Here is an 18,317-nt window from a genome sequence, read left to right on the forward strand (position 1 = left end):
TTTTCAGGAAAATGTCTCTGTAGCCTGTGGCTCCAATTGACACTGTCTGTCAGAGCACATAGCACGACCAGCTAGGTTACCAACAAGCTTCCCTCCGGTCAATAACACTCCTCCATTAAGATAACGTGATGTCTCATCCTCTCAAGAACCGCCATCCAGTCACAAACTTTGTTTGATAGCAATACAATCGTTAGAGTCGTACTGATAAGCAACTGCTTTTCGGAGTGATGAAGGACAGCATCCAACTGATTGCCCCCTATTTATGGCTTTCACTTTTCAGCCGTTTCTCAGAACACACGCACTTATTTTTGTCATAGAGTAGAATTTTACACTTGTGCGAGAATTAAAGTGGGGAAGCTAATATCTATGTCACTCATTTCTGAAATTGTCTGAGAAATTGGGGCAGTACATCTGGATCTTCCTTGTGAAGGAACATCAGAGTTCAGCATTTCTGCTTCAGTTTTCATAACCTCGATTTCGGTTCCTGCCTTATCCTTGAGTATTTGGACACTGGGTTTGGTGCCGCTACTGAAGTTGAACAAAGAACGAGAATTTCTTTGGGTTTTGTACGAGGTCTACATTCTCAGCATTGATGTTGGGTATGATTGTTGAAGGAGCAAAATAATATCTGCGCAGAAGTGGGCACGATTTGTCGATCGGAGCATAGTGATGTGAAAATAAATTCAATAAAATCTACTTCCAGAGCTTACTTCACTAAATGTGCTTCTGGTATATTATTCCATGCAATTGCGTGAATAATCGACGAGAACATGAAACAGCTGCTGTTTTCGGATTTATTTTATAGCCTCTGTACTGTAGCAGTTCTTCGCTTATCACATCACTTCTCATAAAAAAAGAACACATTGATTTGTCAACACTTAAGCTCTCGTCTTGTGCTTACTTCCGTCAAAGTTATTATTTAAGTGCAAGTGGGTTCTAAGTGCTATAGAAACTATAGGAGTGACACTTGTTTCTTCACATCACCAGGAGAAAGGCAACCCATAGCAGCGGATAAGCAAGTGAAATACATTAAGAGTGCTTGACGTACAGAGAATGTTTCCAGATAGAAAACGAAGCAGTAGCTGCACCGAATGAATGTTCTGACTTCTACGCAGACACTTTGGCAGCGTTTCGACGATAAGACGCGTGTGACGTCACGTGACTGACCTTTTTCAGCACACCTCTGCATGGTCCAGCAGAATGACTACTCAACAGCCGAAAGTAAACCGTGGTATTGTTAAACAAGTAAGTGAAGTTTGTGAAATAAAGTTGATCTATTAGAAATAGCCGATAAGTGTGTAGGTATTGTATGTGCCTTGTGTTCAAGGATTTTCCTCGAGATGCTTTCTGTAGTGCCCTGTTGGCATAACATTGCCATAGCAGAAACCATGCTTGAGACGAACGTCGCATATGGCTTTCATGGAACACAACCTAAGCAGTGTTACTGGAATAGTTTCTTGCCTTAGGTCCTGTCGGGGGATACTATAATCATCCGAGGGCAACCGAAAGGCGGTCCGCCAAAGGAGAAAACTATAATCCTTTCCAATATAATCGCACCGAAATTGGGTCGTCGAGCAACAGCCAAGTAAACATTTTTTCCCCAGTCTTTCTATACAGTTTATGTACAATATGAATATTTGCCCGTGTACTTATCGAGGTATATTTTTTCTCAGTTCAGAGGAAACCAAGGATGAACCATACGCATGGGATGCTAGAGAATTCCTACGGAAAAAGCTTATTGGTGAAGAAGTTCTTTTCACTCTTGATAAGACTCAGAACACGAGCAGAGAATACGGATGTATATATCTTGGAAAAGGTGGGTGCATGAAGCTGTTTGACTACTCAACTTATGTAATGAAGTTTATATTAACTAATTTTTCTCCGTCTATCATCAGATTTGAGTACGGCAGAAAATGTAACGGAAAGTCTGGTAGCAGAGGGCCTGGCAAGTGTTCGCCGAGAAGGTGGTCGGTCTGCAAGCCCAGAACATGCAAAACTCGCAGAGCTTGAGGAGCATGCGAAAGCAGCAGGAAAGGGAAAGTGGGCTCAGACAGGTGCACAGGTAATTATAAGTGTTACTGCACAGTTAACAATTGTGGGAAGGACCATGATGTACAATAGAAGATTTAATGTGAAAAGAAGTATATGTGTTGCTAGAAGATGAATGCTTCATTGCTACTCTTTAAGTTTACTAACAGTCTCACTACTGTTGGCAGATAGTTGAAGAGTGAGGAGTCTTGAAGCTCCCAGTAAATAATGTTGTTGCTTAGTTTTCACATACAGCCTGGTGGAAAAAATCCACTGCCTTATAGTCTGATTGAGAAGTTTACTTCATTGCTATTTGGTTGTATTTGCAACTGTGGAGGCTGTTTGGTTGGTAAATTTCCCCTTTCATGTAATAGTATTTGTGTAACTCCCCTAGGCAAAACCGATTGCATTTGTATCTGCACTAATTTGGTGCTGTACTTTAAAGGCTTATAACAAGTCTGCTTCATATTTTAGTCTTGGCACTTTGATTTGCCCCCCCCCCCCCTTTTTTTAAAGTTGCTACTGCATTGTTTTATTTAACATGCCTGTTCAACAGTCCTAAAGACTTTAGCATTCTCTTCCACTTGTTTCCTTCACTGACAGCCTGTGTTCCAAATTAATAAATGTCTCCTCTGGCATTACTTGGGAAATAGGGGAGAGAACTTCTGCTGCAGTGAAATGTGTTTCTTCATTCTACGTTTCTGTTTCGAACATGGTTTTTCTTTTACAATATGCTAAGTGGACCATCCCCATCTTTTCAGTATATAATTTTAATTTCTTTTTTTCATTTTTTTTTACAACTTCAGTAGAAAACTTCAGTAGTCTGATGTGACATTGTTGCATAAATGACGTAGATTAAGCATAGGCCTACATATGGAGCATATAATTTTCTTCTCTTAGTAGAGCTTAGCAACCTTAATGATGTCTCAAACCATAGACTCCTATAGTACAATTTTCTGGTTGGGAACATTTTTTATATCTTTCAGTTCAGCCTTGTGTAATGTTGACAGCAATGTAAACAATGAATTGCTCAATTGTAGTTGAAATTAGTCCAAGCTGGTAAAAGATTTAATTTATACTTACCAGTGAGATAGTTCACCTGGTCAGTGAAATAACTTCCCACTGTGTTTAGCAAGGGTTGACAAAGAGTTGTCGTGCAATGGATTTGTCATAAAAGTGCTGTTTATTTAGTGCATTGATATAAACTGAATGTGGATACTCAATATGTGGATTTTTAAAAAAATTGTTGTATTAGTCATAGAATTTTGGATATTTATGTGGTTAGATATTCTGGCTGTGAAACTTAGCACATTTTTAAGTCTTCTATTGGTTGCATTGCAGTGCAAGAGGAAAAGATGGCCAATGATTTAGTATAAACAGCAATATTGATAGTACTTATTGGGGGGACACCTGCACATCCTATCCAGGTATGGCCTAATGTGCATTTATGGTGTCAGCTGCTCTTACATTAGGTGTTGCTGTTTTCAGTTTTTTGTTATTGGTTGTAGACAGTCAGTGAAGACTGATTAGGTTGTGACCTAATAGCACAAATTCAACTGCTGTTAGTTAAACATGCAGCAATAACACTGAAAGCCACGGTTATTGACTAGTTTGATACTGCTCACCCAGCTGAAACCTTGATTGTGGTGACTTTGATCTGTAGTGTAGACCAAGGTCTGACTTAGGCTGGAATGTGATAAATAGGTTGGTAGATGGCAAAGCCAATAACCTAAGTGTCAGAAATGATTGCTGTGCAGTGTAGGCAGAGATATGTTTGCATTTGCAGTCATCTACTAGTGTGTCTTACTTCAGATTTTTTTTCACAGATTCAGAGGATGTGGGTAACTTGGTACATCATAGCATAAAGTAAGAGCTAACTTCATTTATGAAACTTAGAAAATTACTAGTGAGCATTGTGATTGGCTACTCACATTGATTCTTGATTCATCATGTTAGTTTTCATCTTTCATCATACAATCCATTACGAAAAAAGGTTGATAGTAATTTAAAATTATTTGTTGGTTCCAGTGACTGTGTTAATTAAAATGTAGTAGCAGTTGTAGTAGTCAGTGGTTGTCTGTCCTCACTAACAAACAGATGAGATTCTGTGTTTGATTGCTGACCAGATTCAAAAATTACAAATATAGAAACAAGTGCAGAATTGAAAATGAATTGCGGTTCCTCAATAAAATTCTCAAAGATAGGTGGAAGTGTGCCACTGACTGGAAAAGACAAATGTCAGTCGAATCTATAAGGATGGCTACAGTACAGAAACACACAAGTATAGGCACATGTAACTGACCTCTGTGCCATAAAATTATAGTACGAATTTTGTGTTCATAAGTGAAGAATTTTCTTAAGATTGAGTAACTTCTCTGCAGGAACTAATATGGGTATCACAAGCCCAGATTATGTGAATCATACCTTGGTCTATTTGTTTATGCAATCCAGAAGTCTGTAGGTAGAGGAGCTGGGGTTGATACTTTTTTTATTTCACCAGAAACCCTTAAGCACAGTTATCTAGTTGACAGATGCTGTTGGATTGAATAATTCATACCAAACAGAAAAAAGGCACTCAGTACATTACTCTTCATAGGGCGGCAAAGTCAAGAGTGAAACTGTTCGATATAGGTAAATGACTTGACGGGTAATGTCTTTAGCTGTATGAGGTTATTTGCAGGTAACAAAGTTGCAATTGTGTACAGGGAAATGACATTCTTAGGAAAGACAGTCATATGACATACTTGGCTAGGAGACCCTGAGGGGTAGGGAAGAAAGAGTTTAAGAGCATGATGAAGGAAAGGCTATACAAAATTTACAGTGTATCTGGTATAAAAGTGTAGATGTACAAAAACATAACACTTTACCATGCCTAATACGGTTCAGTAAACTCGTTGGCATTCAAAACAGCTTCCAGTCATCTCTTAATGGATAGATACAGATACTGTGTTTTCAAGATAATCCTATACCACTCTTCTTATGAAATAGTGCCAAGTTCAGGTAATAGTGATGGAGATGGATAGGATCATGCACTCTACTTGCCAAAGCAGACCACAAGGGTTCAATAATCTTGAGATCTGATGATTGAGGGCCAGGGGAAATGTGACAGTTCATCCTCATCCACAGAACCAGTCCTGGATTATGTGAACTGTGTGAACAGGCTCCCTGAACACAGCATTGGCATTGGGAACACCCATTTTACAATGGGTTGGACACGATCAGCCAAAATTCTCACATAATCATTGAAAGTTATGTGACCATAGAGTAATTGAGGATCTGTGGAATACCACAATATGGCTGCCCAAATAATCACTGAAACCCTGCCATGATTCACGGATGTAAACGCTACCAGTTGTCAGAAACAATGTGAAAGAAGACACAGCCAACTAAATGACATTCTTCCATTGTGTCATTGTCCAGGTTTTATGTTTTTGGCACCACTTTCTTGCTACGGGCATTTGCATTGATTAGTGGTCTTGGAATTCCAGTTCGCCTGTAATTCCCTGCTTGTGAAGCTGCCTTTGTGCTCTTTGGGTGTTGCATGATTCGCGAGTGCAATGTTCAGTTCAACAGTGACTTTTGCAGCTGTTGTCCTCTTATTTTTTGTCAACATCCTTGCCAATGATCATCCAGCACAATCACTCAACACAGACTTTTGCACTTGTTGTGACTTAGCAGATGATTTCCCTACATGCACTATAAATCGTTGATAAGGTGCACGTTGAAACCACAAACAACTTTGGTTCCCTTTGTTACAAAAGTGCCCACCATACAAGCACCAACAATTTGCTCAAATTAAAGTCCACTTAGCTCTGATATAATGCATTCAAAACTATGCAGAACACACTTCTGATCATGACTGACGCTTGCACTCTTGGACTTTGCACAGGTGCCATTCGTGTTCAAACTCAACAGTGCAACCTGCAGGCTTGGCTGTCCCCTCTAGTTATGAGCAAACAAGCATTTCTTACAGTGTTTCCACATTTTTATCCAGTCCCTGTAGTTGTGATGTAAGGCTGGATCAACTTATGTTTTAGACCTATTGGAGTCAGAAAATCACATTGAGAGGGGCAGGTTGTGTCTTTCTCATTTCTGGTGTGATACACAGAGTTGAACCTCTTATGTAAAATGTAGAACTAGGAAACAGCGTAACAGATATATATTTCACCCATTCCTCATTTGGAATGTCACCTCTTATATATAACATTTAAAATATTTCGTATAAGTTGTCTGAATTATGGTTAATTACAGTCCTTAACCACTGCACAAACAATACCATTGCCACCTAGCATACAGCTACCATAATTAGAGAGCAGCAGACGTGACCAAATTCAAATCTTGCGCATTGGTCTAGTGGTGGGGAGCATGTGGCCGCAAACTGAAAGACTGTGGGATCAGATCGCAACCAGGTCACGTTTTTTCATTCTGCATTTTCAGTTAGCATTCACCTCTCAGCGATGTGGAGATTCGCCACAAACGGAGCATGGTTTGTATTCCAAGCTTCATGTAGCTGCCCTTTCCTCCATTGGAAAACTGATTAGAGATATACAATTCATCTTAAGTGATATCAATTTGATTGAAAATGTTTCAGAACAACTGCACAGTGAAACATGAGCTTTCAAAACAAGAGGCTTTCAAAGTTTTATGCATAAAGTAAATCATTTCTGAAAGTCTACTTCGGCGAGGAATGCAGCTTTGCTTTATTTATATAATGTATATTTTGCAGCAGCACAGCAGATGACTCAACTTTCAGCTTCTCGCTTTCCTTGAGGCAAACAAAGAAGCAAACACGATTCTTTGCATAGTGGGGTGAGGAAGTCCCAGTCACAAAGGTTCTGCAGCAAAAAATTGCAGAAAAAGTGTAACAGTCAGTCTGTTCATACGAAGCTTTACAATGGAAGTACCAGCACATCTACATCAAACATGCAATTTTTTTTTTCATCTTATTTTGTTTGTGGACTTTGGACACACACACACACACACACACACACACACACACACACACACACACACACACACACACACACACACACAGTACCTGTTCACTCTTTTTTGTGTATTTGGGATAATCTGATGCTAGTGTAGAGATTTTGCTACAGTTTTCATTAATCGATAATTGATTTTGGAGGAAGGTTTGAGTATATAATTTATAAATGTTTTGTGGCATATCAGTAGAACTACGAAGTAGTAGTCAACTAACATTGTGAAAATGATGCCATTGCCATCAAGCAGTGAATGGCAGAGCTCCTTGGATCCATGACTCTGCTTGGCACTACTCTTCCTTTCATGTACCGACAATAAGCAGGCTGTACTTGAGTTAGTGGTCAGTGTTCACTCCTTTAATGACTGTAATTGTTCATTCAGACTCTCATAAAATATTATGGTGACTTTGCTTCAGTAAACTATGGTTACTCTTTCTTAATATATATTGCAATGCTAATACAGTCTAATTTTGGATGCTGTCCTATAGCCTATGTAATAATTAAAAGAATGAAAATGTCAGAGCAGCTATCAACATCCACTGCTTGTTTATCTGAGTGTTACATTACTCTGATATTGATATAGCTGCACATGTCTCTAGTCCTCATGGCTGGGCACTTTTGTGGGGCTGACAGTGACAGGAAGATATTGCTGCCGCCTCCTGCAGAGGATGAGGTAGATTAGTGTACCACGATGCATCTAAGCATGAACTGCACAATCTTGTCAACACGCATACCCACTGTTTTTTCTGTGATGTTTAACAATAGTGCTCCTTGTTGCCTCATTCACAGATATCACAAATGCCTCAACTGACAGGAATGGTGAGCTGAAATACTGTGTTCTTTCATTATTTATCATCAAAACATTTATGCCATGTACATACAGAAAGAATTAGTAAATGTTACGATAAAAGTGGAACAGCCTTATATTAAAACTCCAGTTGCATTCACAGCTGAGTCAGCAGGCTTAATTAGTGTTTGGTTTGAAACTTTACAGGTATGTGAGGATTTTGAAATATTTTCAAGTAATAAGCCAGGTGGTGTTGTCCAAATGACACCAGTATTTCAGCAACACACTCTGGGGTTGCATTTTAAAAGAATCTGTTGAGATTGGATTACATGATGATCTGATAAATGGTGGTTTCCTAACAAGGCAGGTGTGATACCCATACTTGAACGTGCTCACAGCATGACATTCTGGAAGATCCACTCATGCAATGGCAACAGAAGAGCTGAGATCACACCACATAGATGCGCACACCCACCCACTCTGAATCAGCAAAATCTTCAATTACATTTGCAGCACAGACTGAAACCTGTCCCAGCAGCACACACTCCCTTCCACCTGGCCAGCAGAACTGTGCCCAGAAACAGTGGGCCTGAACTCTACGATGGGAGGGAGGCAGTATGTGAGATGGTGCCTGTGGCATATGATAAAGACCACTTGAAGGTGGAAGTAACCAAGCTTGCCAGAGTATTGTCCCATTTAGATAACACACACAACTGAACACTGGAGAAAATTTCAAAATCAATCTTCATTGGTAATTGACCATTGCCTGTTAGACATGTTGTGAAGTATTACCACACTAAGATGTTAGTTCTTATGTCACACTGCTGAGATACAGTAATAGATGGAAACATTGATGTTAAAATTGCAGAAAATGTTTTAAATTGTGACACAAGATAATACTGCAGGCCGGTCTGCTTGTAGAAGAGCTGAGGTTGATGCCAAATTAACTGAAAAATGGGAATGAAAATTAATGACCAGACAATAAAATGTAAAATTGTTGCTTATTTTCACAGTGATAGCTGGTGTAGAGTGACCAATGGGTTTCAGTTTCTGTGCACAGCATCCATTACATCAGTGATAAATGAGTATGTTCTGTAAAAAATGAAATTGGTGATCATTGTGCAAATAGACTAGTATAAAATACATTAAAACAATAAGGGTCTTACACATGGAAGGGGATGTAGCAAGAAGTCTGAAATCGGTTAAATGAGCAGGCAGACCTTGTAGGCATCATTCATGTAAGCACGTGGTATATCACTACTGGCAATTTCATCCATTGTTGGAATGTTGAACTCTGCCACAAAATTGTTTGTTCAGACAAGTCTGCAGCTTGAAATACTGTAGAACAAACCAACATTATGGCTTTCTTTTTGACCGTGTGCATATTGTAGCTATCAGATGGCCCAAATTTCATTTAATAATGCACCCAACTCGATTGTTTGTTTTTGGCAATGTCTTAGTGTGTATTCAGTTAATTGTATCATACCAATTTCTGTCCAAACATTGTATCAAGATAGTTTTATACTTCCTTCATTCCCCTTTCAGTAGACAAATTAAATGTCAGTGCTGGGTGAGCATTGTGTTCTAAATCTTTCTAATTTAGATCTCTCATGCCACTGTCAGTGCTTCCTAATCAAGTCTCCTTTGCATCAAGAGAATGTCTTCCCTTCTACCTGTAATTGACACAATTTGCCTAACAATTAAAAATTTTTTATTCAGTTACTAATTATTGAAAACCTGTTCCAAATATATGAATACAATAATGTATGTTTTCTTGCTTTTCTTGAATCTGCTTGGTTTGTTAATCACATTACTTAAATTAATTATTGAGTACTTGTTCTCTTAAAACTTAACTGATCTTCTCCTAACTCCCTTTATTTTCTATTCCAGTCTGCAGTGAACTACATATTTGAGTCTTTTTTTTTTTTTATGCGTATGCTTGTACCTTGAGTGTACAGTATTTTTCCCATCTGTCCGCTTTAGCTTTCTAGGGAACTGTAATAATTACGTTCTTTCTAAAATCTGATGGAACTTCCCCAGTTAAATTAATTTAGTTGCTGATGTTGTATAGTTCTTGTCCCACATTTTGGCATGATGTCTGTAAGTTCCATTGGTATTTCATAAATATCTGAATATTTGTTCTTTCAGAGTTGCGCAGCTCTATTAGAAATTCTGAAGGTGTACTAATCTTCTCTCAATTTCTTGCACTGAATCCACATTTTCGATTGGCCTGATTTCTTACATTATTTTCCCCTTCCACTCACTAATTATCTTTTTCACCTGTAATGGTTGTGCTCTTTTTATACACTCTAAAGTTATTTGGTCAGCTTGCAGCACCCATATGATGCTTAAATTTAATGTCAGTTTCATATCTTTTTCCATTCATTCCTCATCTTTGCTAATTTCTGGATTAATATCATTTCTGAGTGACCAATATTGTGCTTTTCACTTTCAACATTTTTAAATTTTCATGCTGTGTTTGTTAAATCCTGCCCCATTTGTTTTTAATGGCTGCCTCTTTTCCACCTTCTCAGTTGTAGTACTTTCCTGTGAATTTGCTGCACTTCTTTTAAGATCATTCCATTCCATTGGTTTTCTAAAACTATTCCATGACATGCCATTATTTCTTTTCACATTTTCTTCAAAGGCATTGTGGAGCTTTGTTTCTTCAGTGTTTATAGGTTCCTAAATTTCAGCTGCTTTCTTTCATTAATAATAGTTTACATTCACTGTCAGGTATGGCTCTTATGTCCCACAGAGGAGAAGTCTGCTACATTTGCTGATTGGAACTAACCTAGATGTACACAACAGATAAGTCTGTAACCGCAACCAAGAGTCCAGAAGAGGTGCAATATTTATCTCTAACCTAAAGTTTACATACTCTCCTTTCCATTTCATTAATCAACTACTAAATAACACAAAAAGCTAACTTCAAGGTAGGGTCCATAGGTAGCACAATTATCTGATATTCTCACATTTCTCTGTACGTTATCGCAGAAATTGTTGTAAAAGACACGTCTTGGAGAGATCTTTAATGTGGTGTATGGTAGCTTTGCTGCATGTGTAACGTTTTTCTTGTTTTCAATTCCAAACTTGGTGTTTAATGTTTTGAATGTGTACAGTCCGCTGTGTTAATGAGTTTGCAAGACAAAATAGCAATGTTTCTGGGACACCATGCATCTTTCGCTGTGATTGGCTGACAGAAGCAAACTGATAGGCCGCTATGTTGCAGTGCTAACATGTAGTGTTTGTTGGTTTTCATATATATATCTGTATATTATGAAGATATGCAGTTTTGAGTGATACGTTGCATTAAAGAGCTGTCCAAAATGTATCATTTTTGTTAAGGTTTGTACTAAAGAGTCAGAAAATTTCACATATGTTGGAACACACTACCACCCCTTTTTAAGAACTTTAATGTCATAGGTTACAACAAAGGAATTGGTCCTTATCACATATTACATATTAATGCAATTCTTTTGCTTACTTTTATTCATTTGTTTATTGATCAAATTTGCTCATCTCCATTTCTGCACTGCGTAATGGTCCAGTTGCCATTTCATTGAAATGTGGATGATCCGATAGTCCTTTTTAATAGAATGCATTACAAGTGCACAGCATGTCCTTATTCATAGTATTTCGTATGAGTTGTTTCATCTGTTTTGGTGTAAAGAAGCATCATTTGGCATGTGGCTGCCATTGGGGTAGATCGCTGTTAAGTGCAGTAGCTTATCACTTTGAGGCAGAGCTGCCAAGTTGTTTCCACTAAGTTCAAAGTATCTGATGCTTTCATGAAATCGTTTTGGCTATATGATATAATTTAGCTCATGATGTAAGTCTGAAGGCTGTAATTTAAACAAATCCACATCTACTTTGTTCTGTACTTGAGAAAGCTATTCGATGTTTCCAAAATGACAGTTTGAAAAACTGTGCAACTGACAAGTTATCATTAAAACTGAATCAAATCATTGATGTGAGTTATGATGAAGTCGCATATGTCTTGAGCACATGCCTTTCTTGATTCCGTGAAATTCGCATTTTGCAGTTGGTTCTTCTTACTCCCGGTGATAGTCAGTTATCTCCGCATAAGCCATCAGCAAGCAAGGAATTGGTTTTTCATACCCCTATTTCCTCTATTCATTCATGAACCTCTCTCTAGATGGTGACGTGTTATCGTATGTCAGTGCGCAGTAGTGAGACATTTACAAACTTTTTTCTAAGATCAATTAAAATGAGTACAAAAAAATTAGTTTCTCCCGAAATCAGTCGATTAAATAGGGTGCAAATGTAAACGTCAAGCTACACTACAGGCCACTGGTCACCATTGCTTTTTTGGCATTCATTTTCATTGACTTAGCCAAATCATAACCAAATTATCACCTTTCTACATAACATAGGCCTCGGGCAGTGCTACATATCAGTCTGTCGCTACAGTCAAACCAGCTGAACACCAGTTGTTATGTAATATTAGTGATTCATCTTATTCCTACAATGAATAGAATTGCTAATGCCAAGAACAAAAAAACATCTAAAACACTATGACAACATTAATACTAAAGGCACACAATGATGCATCAAACAGCAATAGAGACATATAAAGGGAAAAGGATTCAAAAGGGATTTTGTCACTCTGTTCATTCACTTTTGATGTAAGCAGTGGTATGTGAAAATTGTTGTGGTTGGTAGGACAGCTGTAGGCTGAAAGGACATAGCCTTGGGTAGGCCCATAAGAGCTGTATTCCACAGGAGCCACACACCCAGACATCTGGTGCATAGAACTAATTGGCATTTCCATGTGTAGCCTTGAGACAAGCTACTTGCTGATTAGAAATCATCACTAGATTATTAACAGGTTCAAAAACATTGACTGTCATTTATGAGAAGGTAGAATTTTACATTAAAACTTCAAAACAATAAGTCAACTATTAAAATGTGTATACATCTTCAGGCAGCATAACTGTCAGCATGCGAATTATCTAGACTATATTCATCCAGTATTTGAAAATGAAAGCACTTAAGAGACTTACGACAAACTTTACATGTAATTTAAAACCTCAAAACTTTCTTTCTCTGGCACCTCCTACAGAATAATGAAAAAAAAGTTTCACTTTCTATATTTTCACTGTTCGTGCATTAAAACTTCAGCATCAGACATGATGTTTTAATTTATTACTTCTTTACTAATTCTATTCTAGTACCCACAAGCACCATTGGATTTGCTTTATCCCTCGTAAAAATGAAGCTCCAAGATGGTGCCCCCCTTCCCTCTTTTGTTTCCTATACTTCCATGCTATCTGTTCTCCGAGTCTGCATGAAAATGTTTGGGATTTGGAAAATTGTGAACTTTCGAAACCAGTCTCTTACTGGTCAAACAATGTATGTGATTCAATATAATAGAAGGAAACATTCCACGTGGGAAAAATTATATATAAAAACAAAGATGAGGTGACTTACCGAACAAAAGCGCTGGCAGGTCTTGTGTTTGTTTGTGTGTCTATCGACCTGCCAGCGCTTTTGTTCGGTAAGTCACCTCATCTTTGTTTTTATATATAATGTATGTGATTCTTTATTTAACGTACTTTAATATACCAGGTGATAAAAAAGTCAGTATAAATTTGAAAACTTAATAAACCACAGAATAATTTAGATAGAGGGGTAAAAATTGACACACATGCTTGGAATGACATGGGGTTTTATTAGAACCAAAATGCAGGATGGCACTCCACTCCATATTGCTAGATAAAGATATCTTCTTGCGCGTGTCGTTTGGTGATGATCGTGTGCTCAGCTGCCCCTTTCGTCATGCTTGGCCTCCTAGGTCCTCAGACCTCAGTCTGTGCGATTATTGGCTTTGGGGTTACCTGAAGTCGCAAGTGTATTGTGATCGACCGACGTCTCTAGGGATGCTGAAAGACAACATCTGACGCCATTGCCTCGCCATAACTCCGGACACGCTTTACAGTGCTGTTCACAACATTATTCCTCGACTACAGCTATTGTTGAGGCATGATGGTGGACATATTGAGCATTTCCTGTAAAGAACATCATCTTTGCTTTGTCTTACTTTGTTATGCTAATTATTGCTATCTGATCAGATGAAGCGCCATCTGTCGGACATTTTTTGAATGTTTGTATTTTTTTGGTTCTAATAAAACCCTATGTCATTCCAAGCATGTGTGTCAATTTGTACCTCTCTATCTGTATTATTCCGTGATTTATTCAGTTTTAAAATTTGTACTGACATCTTGATCACCCTGTATTAGTGTTGTGTTATATGTATACATAGCTTTCAAGTTTGCAGAAATGTTTATCAATATTTTCATTACTTGTGATGATGTCAACGCTCTTGTTTCCTACCAAGTTCTTGAAGTCCATGGCTGCTTCGCTAGTCTGTCCCCTCAAGAGCATAATTCTGACATTTCGAATACTTTGCACTCATGTTTACAAATGTTTTCTCAGTCAATGGTGGAATCAACTAAATATCATGAACTTTGCATACAAAATACTCTGAAAGTTCCATTCACGACCTGACTGAATTGAAACGCTCCTCCAGGAATGATTAACCAAGGAATAAAATGACATTACATGATACATGCTCCCAGTTATACCATAGTTTGCCTATTCCTCAGATAGCTGTTACTGGCTTTATCCTGCGGTTGCACAACTGACCATTAGTGCTGGAAGTCAAAACTAATGACTAAAGGCTGATTGGAAGATTTTAAACTTATTTTTGCGGTTTTTATTCGGTTTATCAAAAACATTAAAGGCTATTTTTACTCATTTGTTTCAGTCCATTGCCACCATATTTTACTCAAAGTATAAAATCTCATCTTCTGGTTCTGTTACTTTGTTTTTAATTTGTACAGTTTTCCTTTCGGTGTGATTATTATGGTATTAGATTTTGTATTAGCATAAGTCTTTTTCAGGTCTACTTTCAAAGTAACTGTATTGAATTTTTTCCAGTTTTGAAGATTATTTTGCACAGGTGGCAAACAGTACAAAGCCATTTGCAAAACCATCCTGATTTAGTTATGTTCCACTAACACATCTTCCTTATTTTTCCCAGTTTAGTTGTTTGAAAACCGTCCGGAGCTTTTAATAGTAGCTTTAGTGATGGAATTCCCATTGGCAGACACCTCTTTAAATTCTGAATTGTCCACTATACTAATGCAATCTAATAAGAGTTTCTGCATTGATATATAGGGTGATTTTGGCAGAATGTCACATAATTTGTGATTTGATTCTACATGTGAAAATGAAAGACCTGAGTCGAAACAAGGCCCCGGGAATAGACAACATTCCATTAGAACTACTGATAGCCTTGGGAGAGCCAGTCATGACAAAACTCTATCATCTGGTGAGCAAGATGTATGAGACAGGCGAAATACACTCAGACTTCAAGAAGAATATAATAATTCCAATCCCAAAGAAAGCAGGTGTTGACAGTTGTGAAAATTACCGAACTATCAGTTTAATAAGTCACAGCTGCAAAATACTAACGTGAATTCTTTACAGACGGATGGAAAAACTGGTAGAAGCGGACCTCGGGGAAGATCAGTTTGGATTCCGTAGAAATGTTGGAACACGTGAGGCAATACTAACCTTACGACTTATCTTAGAAGAAAGATTAAGAAAAGGCAAACCTACGTTTCTAGCATTTGTAGACTTAGAGAAAGCTTTTGACAATGTTAACTGGAATACTCTCTTTCAAATTCTGAAGGTGGCAGGGATAAAATACAGGGAGCGAAAGGCTATTAACAATTTGTACAGAAACCAGATGGCAGTTATGAGTCGAGGGGCATGAAAGGGAAGCAGTGGTTGGGAAAGGAGTGAGACAGGGTTGTAGCCTGTCCCCGATGTTATTCAATCTGTATATTGAGCAAGCAGTAAAGGAAACAAAAGAAAAATTCGGAGTAGGTATTAAAATTCATGGAGAAGAAGTAAAAACTTTGAGGTTCGCCGATGACATTGTAATTCTGTCAGAGACAGCAAAGGACTTGGAAGAGCAGTTGAATGGAATGGACAGTGTCTTGAAAGGAGGATATAAGATGAACATCAACAAAAGCAAAACAAAGATAATGGAATGTAGTCAAATTAAATCGGGTGATGCTCAGGGAATTAGATTAGGAAATGAGACACTTAAAGTAGTAAAGGAATTTTGCTATTTAGGGAGTAAAATAACTGATGATGGTCGAAGTAGAGAGGATATAAAATGTAGACTGGCAATGGCAAGGAAATCGTTTCTGAAGAAGAGAAATTTGTTAACATCGAGTATAGATTTAAGTGTCAGGAAGTCGTTTCTGAAAATATTTGTATGGAGTGTAACCATGTATGGAAGTGAAACATGGAAGATAACTAGTTTGGACAAGAAGAGAATAGAAGCTTTCGAAATGTGGTGCTACAGAAGAATGCTGAAGATAAGGTGGGTAGATCACGTAACTAATGAGGAGGTATTGAATAGGATTGGGGAGAAGAGAAGTTTGTGGCACAACTTGACTAGAAGAAGGGATCGGTTGGTAGGACATGTTTTGAGGCATCAAGGGATCACAAATTTAGCATTGGAGGGCAGCGTGGAGGGTAAAAATCGTAGAGGGAGACCAAGAGATGAATACACTAAGCAGATTCAGAAGAATGTAGGTTGCAGTAGGTACTGGGAGATGAAGCAGCTTGCACAGGATAGAGTAGCATGGAGAGCTGCATCAAACCAGTCTCAGGACTGAAGACCACAACAACAACAACAACATGTGAAAATACACCAAAAAGTCTTATGAACATGTGTCCGATTTTCAATCATTACAGAACTGGAGTGGGTTGAAGACTATACACATCCATGAATGATCATGAAGACGAATGTGAATATTACTTACCAAAATGCTGTATAGGTGCTGTTGGGTAAAGAATTATGGTGTGACAATTGACAAGAGGTGTTCAGAAAGTCCCCCACCAATCTCAGTGCACTTGTCAACTTGTTCTAGGATGTGTTGTGTTGCATATTGAATATCATCTCGGCGGGCAAAAGTGTTGCTGATGTGAGCAACAAGTTCTTCACATTTAGCCATCTTCATAGCATACACATTCCCCTTTCACCAACCCGATAACAGAAGTGTAACATTATTAGGTCCGGTGATCTGGCAGGCCAGTTAATGGTCCACCATGGTCAATCCACCATTGAGGAAATGAGTTATTTAGATTCTGTGCTACTTGTCCAGCACAGTGAAGTGGTGTCCATCATGCTGCACGTACATTTCCCATCGTTGCTCTAATGTCACATCTTACAAAAGTGTAGGTAGGGCTTCTATCAGGAAATCTACTTATTCAATTTGGCATGAACACAGGCCCTATTAGCAGGCCATCAGTCGTACCACACCAGATGTTCACTGAGAACCTGATTTGGAATCTTGTTTCCCTAGTGTCATGTGGGTTCTCTGTCACCCATATATAAGAATTCCGGGTGTTCATGATACCATTGCATGTAAATGTAGCCTCATTCGTAAATAGTGTATTGCATGACGTCTTTGTGTACAGCCCACAATACATAAAACTGTTATCTGCTTGTTGTACGCAGATGTAGCATGGGCTGCACATGGAACGAGAACAACACATCAAAATGTAAAGCACACCACACTTGCATTTGTGGAATACTGAGCTGACTGCTAATAAGCCGTGTACTGGTGGTGGGACTCAGTTACATCATTGCAGTTATGTTTTCCCTTTCCTCAACTAACTGGGCGGCCTCATGTTCTGGTGTTACGTGTACACTGGTTGTATCCAAATGCACATAATGGTTGAAAAATCCTGGGGAATACCCTGGCCTGGGGGGTTTGTCGATCAGGGAACATTTCTGATATTCTGTCACAGCCACATGGGCACTGCTATTACAGAACCCGTATACAAACAATATGTCTGCATATTCTCCGTGAGTGAACATATGCGGCATGTTGGTATTCATAGACACAGTGGACTTTCTCAAATAAACAACACTCAAGCGCGTGCGCGCGCGCGCACACACACACACACACACACACGGCTACAAGATTACTAAGATAACTAAAAGGAGAGAAGTAAAAAGACTGGGTGCAATGGTGCAATGAGGGCTGTGTAGTGATGGAATGGGAACAAAGGTGGGACTTGATGGGAGAGAAGTCCTGGTGTTGGTGGGAAAGATCCATATGGCACAGGCCGTGAAGCAGTCATTGAAATGAAGGATTTCATGTTTGGCTGCATGCCCAGCAACAGGGTGGTCCACTTGTTTCTTGGCCACAGTTTGTCGTTGGCCATTCATGTGGACAGGCAACTTGTTGGTTGTCATGCCCACATAGAATGCAGCACAGCGGTTGCAGCTTAGGTTGTAGATCACGTGACTGGTTTTACGTGTAACCCTGCCTTCAATGGGTTAAGTGACATTTGTGACTAGATTGGAGTAGGTGGTGGTGGTGGTATGTATGGGACTGTTTTTGCATCTAGGTCTGTTACAGGGGTGTGAGCCATGAGATAAGAGGTTGGGAGCAGGGGCTGTGTAG

At 38.7% G+C, this 18,317-nt stretch overlaps 1 protein-coding gene across 1 annotated transcript in view; it reads left to right on the forward strand.

The window, feature by feature from the left end:
- Positions 1-980: 980 nt before the first annotated feature.
- LOC126482393 (staphylococcal nuclease domain-containing protein 1) overlaps positions 981-18,317 on the forward strand; it is a 111,888-nt gene continuing 94,551 nt past the window's right edge. Inside the window, exons 1-4 of the mRNA XM_050106507.1 lie at positions 981-1,245; positions 1,467-1,585; positions 1,674-1,816; positions 1,896-2,062. Coding sequence (XP_049962464.1) covers positions 1,201-1,245; positions 1,467-1,585; positions 1,674-1,816; positions 1,896-2,062 — 474 coding nt within the window. The 5' untranslated portion in view covers positions 981-1,200. The remainder of the gene's footprint in view (positions 1,246-1,466; positions 1,586-1,673; positions 1,817-1,895; positions 2,063-18,317) is intronic.

The sequence above is a fragment of the Schistocerca serialis genome, chromosome 5 (genome assembly GCF_023864345.2).
Source record: "Schistocerca serialis cubense isolate TAMUIC-IGC-003099 chromosome 5, iqSchSeri2.2, whole genome shotgun sequence".
NCBI lineage: Eukaryota > Metazoa > Arthropoda > Insecta > Orthoptera > Acrididae > Schistocerca > Schistocerca serialis.